This window comes from Festucalex cinctus, chromosome 9, assembly GCF_051991245.1.
Source record: "Festucalex cinctus isolate MCC-2025b chromosome 9, RoL_Fcin_1.0, whole genome shotgun sequence".
Classification (NCBI taxonomy): Eukaryota; Metazoa; Chordata; class Actinopteri; order Syngnathiformes; family Syngnathidae; genus Festucalex; species Festucalex cinctus.
Genome location: NC_135419.1, coordinates 20,172,530 through 20,177,602, shown reverse-complemented (window position 1 = coordinate 20,177,602; position 5,073 = coordinate 20,172,530). Strand labels below are relative to the sequence as shown.

Below are 5,073 nucleotides of genomic sequence, written 5' to 3'. Positions count from 1 at the left end.
TTTTTTAAAAAGCATTTGTTAGTTTTTATTGTATTACATTAACGCAATATTAATGTAACAGTTAGTTTGTTGTTAACTCAAATAACCTTGGATAATAAGAGACAAAAACATTGTGCAACAGTGTAGTGATGGATGTCCGCGTTCAAAGACAACAAATCCGTTTTTTTGGTGTTTTGTCCCCCCCCCCCCCCCCCCCCCCCCCAAAAAAAAAAAAAACTAATTATGATGCCCAAAGACGTTCGTCTGAAAGTGAAGCTGCATTCGTTGCTTTCTGTTGGCGGAAAAAGCTGCGAGGATCAACGTTGTTTTGACTTGAGCAAAAACTTGACTTGAAATGGGCCTACTTACTGTTTGCACTCTTCTTCTTTTTTCAAATGTACACATTGTAAAACCGTTGTCGTCTAGAGGCCAACAGTGGAATTGCACCCACTGGCAGAAGAAAATGGAGTTGTAAAAGTGTTTGGAGGGGGGCGGGGGATAAATGTGTGAAATAGTGTGAATATATTCTTTCTTCACTGTGCCTATTCTAGCACCATTTTATTTAAACTTTTTTTTTTCCCCAGATGTTGAAGACGACGACGAGACGATGTGCTCGGCGGACCCGTCGCGCTTCGTCACCGATCCCGATTTTGGTTACCAGGAATTCACCCGCAGGGACGACGACGACCACTTCCAAGTGTTTCGGGTCCAGGTGAGAGGCGCCTTCAAACAACGTCCGTAACCACGGCAGCCGAAAGCTTCGAGGTTTTGTTGTTGTTGGTTTTGCGGCGAAGGACTACTCATGGGAGGACCACGGCTTCTCGCTGGCCAATCGCTTGTACTCGGACGTGGGCCACCTGCTGGACGAGCGCTTCCGCCACGCGGCCGCCGTCTCGTCACCGCGCGGGCCCGAGCTCAAGAGGGCCGTCTGGAACTACATCCACTGCGTCTTGGGAATCCGGTCAGACCGCTTTTGCTCATCGCAGTGGAGACAGACAGTCGATGGAACCGTGTGTTTTTGTTGCGTCAGGTACGACGATTACGATTATGGGGAAGTGGACCGGCTCCTGGAGCCAGATTTGCAGGTGTACATCAAGACGGTGGCGTGTTTCCCCGACGCTGGCAAAAATCCGCCCCGATGGACTTCGTCCCTCAAAACGTCTGAGCGGGTGAGTCCTTTTCTCCATTTGGAAACAAGACACAAAATCTTTTCGGATGTTTTGCAAGCGTAGGAGGACCAAAAGTTGAAATGTTTTCACAGTCCACAAATTTCCACAATTTATCATATTAGCATTATTCATATTTCACAAAAAAAAAAAAAATAACATGTACGTGTGCAAGTCAATACACTGTAGTATTATGAAAAAATGCTATATTTTTAGCATTTAGCCTGCAAGTATGTTTTTATATAAAGGAAGTCGCTGAGTTACGATGTACGCAAGCTACAACATTTGTTTCTCGTTAACATTTCCCACTTTAATTGCCGCATTTAATTTAGTCGTTGTTGTTGTTGTTGTTGTTGTTGTTGCTGTTGCCGCCGGCAACGGGCAACCACCGAGCAGCTCGACTTACCGTCACGTTTCCATGTTTCAAGTTTCCAAGCATCCTTCAGCAATGATTGTCGATGCGGAAACACAAAATATTGGTCCCGGCAACTTTCAGTCCCACAAATCTGTTTTTTAAAATTATTGTACAAAAATATTTTGAGGTAAATGTCAACTTTAGCGGTGAAATCCCACTTAAAGCGGAATTTGGAGCTAGCTTTAGGAACGGAACTCGTGGACTATTTGCAAAATGTTTCCTCCACTTTGGCGCTTCCCACCCAAATTCCCACTCGTGTCTTGACACAATTTCAAAAATGAATGCAGACGTTCCACCTTCTTCCATGCATTTTAAACGATTCTATTCACGCCTCAAAAATTTGGATTCCACATCAGCTTGTCAGTATTCGTGCGCAATTCTGCATCATTTTGGAAGACGTCAACCATTTTCGAATTTTTTTTTTTTTTTTTTTTTTGCAGACCCACGTGAATTTACTGGTCATGGAGGCGCGTCTGCAAGCGGAGCTGCTTTACGCCCTGCGAGCCATCACGCAGTACATGATCACCTGAGAACGCACGCTTGCTTTTTTTCTCTTCCATCAAGGTACGCCAGTCAACAAACAAACGAGCGAGACGCCTGCTGGCGACGTGACGAGTCAACGGCCATTTTAGGAGGAGCACACGTCCGCTCCTTTTTTTTTTTTCTTTTTCACCCCCGACATATTCAAACCAGAGCGTGCCACACCCCCGTCCTCACCCTCCAGACGACGCTCGTAAAAAAAAAAAAGTGTTCGGCTGAAATTTCAGGATGATAAAAAGGCTGAATCAAAATCAGAAAAGAATACGGGGGGTGTACGATTAATTAACTTGCATTATAATTGCCATTGGGGAAAAAATAGAGAGTTTTATTCCCTGGGGAAAAAAATGCAAATAAGCAGGGATCAGTTTCCACAAAAATAGTGAAGAATATAGAAAAAAAATGAATTTATGTCCCAATAAATTCTGGAAATTTATTTCCCAATAAATTCTGGAGTCATGAAAAATATAGAATATAGAAAAAATAGAATTTATTTCCCAATAAATTCTGGAAATGTATTTCCCAATAAATTCTGGAAATGTATTTCCCAATAAATTCTGGAAATGTATTTCTCAATAAATTCTGGAAATTTATTTCCCATAAATTCTGCAAATTTATTTCCCAATAAATTCTGCAAATTTATTTCCCAATAAATTCTGCAAATTTATTTCCCATTAAATTCTGGAAATTTATTTCCCATTAAATTCTGGAAATAAAATATATTTTTTCTATATTCAATATGTTTCTATTTTTTATAGAATATAGAAAAAAAATAGAATTTATTTCCAAATAAATTCTGGAAATTTATTTGCCAATAAATTCTGGACTAGTAAAAAAATATAGAATATATAAAAAATAACATTTATTTCCCAATAATTTCTGGAAATAAATTATATTTTTTTCTATATTTTTCTATTTTTAAAGAATATAGAATTCATTTCCCAATAAATTCTGGAAATTTATTTCCCAATAAATTCTGAAAATAAATTGCATTTTTTTTTCTACGTTCTATATTTTTATTTTTTTATTTTTTTTATTTTTATTTTATTTATTTTTTTTTTTTACTTTTCCCCCAGTGACAATTATAATATGAGTTATTTAATCGTACAACTTCTTCCCTGTTTTTGATTCAACCTTTATGCAGAGAGACTGGAGGTATAACAGAAAGGCATTGACGGGGGCCATTTGTGCAAATATTTCAGCTTTTTCATGAGCAAACAAAAAACAGGGAAACGTTTTCAAAAGTTTCTCGAAGGTGAAATGAAATTGACGTGGAAGTTTCTGGAGCATTTTGGTCTCCTCCTGAATGTCATCCCGATGATGACACTTTTTTTTGTGCATCATGAACACGCTCCTCATATTTCTCGTTTTTATTTTATTTTATTTTTATTTTTTTTGCCCCAAGTGGACGAGTTGAATGTTGTCCAAGGACAAATCCTCCATTCAGTGTTGACTGAAGGACCCGTTTGGATCTCCTGGGAAAAAAAAAAAAAAAAAGAACCCAACAACCTTAGTTTGTTTTGAATTAAGCACTTTTACAAAACGTGATTTATATTTATATGTAATGCAAGTGGAAAGCGGAGACATGACGTGGGATTTTTATTTTTCTTCCTGTGTATCGGAGGATTTTTTTTTTTTTTTTTTTTTTTTTTTTTTAATGGAAGACCTGCTGAGAAGTGACTGACTGAAAACGAAACAAACAAACAAAAAAAATTCGTAGTAAGCTTGTTTGTGAACGTTTTGTGGTACACAAAAAAAAAAAAAAATGAAGAAGTTGAGCCATCGACAAGATGATTGTTTTTGTTTTCCTTGCTGGTTGAACAAAAATTGATGTTTTGGAATGAACGGTACCGTTTTTTGCCAAGCAGAACATTTTTTTATTTGGATGTTTTGTACGTTGGACTTGTTGTTGTTGTGCTATGTAGGATTAGCAACATTTGATGTAGCACCGTTCTCAAAATGGATTGCAAAAAAAATAATTTCATTCAAAGTGCAAACCTACGCCAATAAATCAGCACAGCAATCTGACGTGCCTGTTTGAATCTTTTTCAACAACAAAAAATGAAAACAAAATCCTTTTTTTTTTTTTTTTTGAAGATGCAAAATGTATATTTCATTGATGAAAACTTTGTCATGTTACAACTTCATCTTGAAAAAAAATCTGACATAAAAAAACGCATTTAGTTTGCTATTGTAACATTAGGACTTAAAATATTGTGAAAACGATGAATAATAGTAATAATACATTTAATTTGTAATGCAATTTACATTTCAAAGAAACCTCAAAGTGCTACACATGGAAGTTAAAACAAACTACAGTGAATAAAACAGTTAAAATAAAAAAACAGAATCTAGCACAAAAAACAAAACTAATAGGCCATTTTCTTTTCTCATCTCACAACATATTGTTCTACAAAAAGCAACTTTTTAATTCTCGAAAGGTTTTCTTGGCCCTTTCTGTCTGTCTGTCTTCTGTGGTGTGACTGGACAACACATAAAGCAAAATGAAGGAAAATGTGCCTTCAGAATGGAAACGGACGGCTCACGATGACTCCCGTCTCCTCCTGCGATGATAAGAAGACCAAAAAAATCCCCCAACTGACTGATGGTGAGTCATTTATGGCTTTTTTTTTTTTTAGTTCCCGTTTGGAGATGACGCCTGCAAAAAATCCCCAGGAACGAGGCGAAAATGAAACTTTGACACGCGAATGTTGCAACCAACCTCAACGACAAAATGGACGCCAAAAGCAAACAAACAAAAACAGTATGAAGATGCAAAAAATGTGATGTTCTTTCTTTCTTTCGATAAGGATACTTTATCAAGGAAACAAACAAACAAACAACTTACCTGCAAAAAAATGCACACGTAGCTAAAAAAGTAAACTACAGGGGAAAAAATAGAATTAATTTCCAGAATTTATTTCATTCTATGTTTTATTTCTATATTCTACATTTTTCACTACTCCAGAATTTATT

At 36.9% G+C, this 5,073-nt stretch overlaps 1 protein-coding gene across 2 annotated transcripts in view; it reads left to right on the top strand.

Annotated features, from left to right (window-relative positions):
• The window catches only part of sesn4 (sestrin 4), a 19,926-nt gene extending 15,801 nt beyond the window's left edge, over positions 1-4,125 (top strand). For both annotated transcript variants that reach the window (XM_077532268.1, XM_077532269.1), the window contains 4 exons: positions 564-691; positions 774-940; positions 1,010-1,148; positions 2,001-4,125. In XM_077532268.1, coding sequence (XP_077388394.1) covers positions 564-691; positions 774-940; positions 1,010-1,148; positions 2,001-2,090 — 524 coding nt within the window. In that variant the 3' untranslated portion in view covers positions 2,091-4,125. The remainder of the gene's footprint in view (positions 1-563; positions 692-773; positions 941-1,009; positions 1,149-2,000) is intronic.
• The last annotated feature ends 948 nt before the right edge of the window (positions 4,126-5,073 follow it).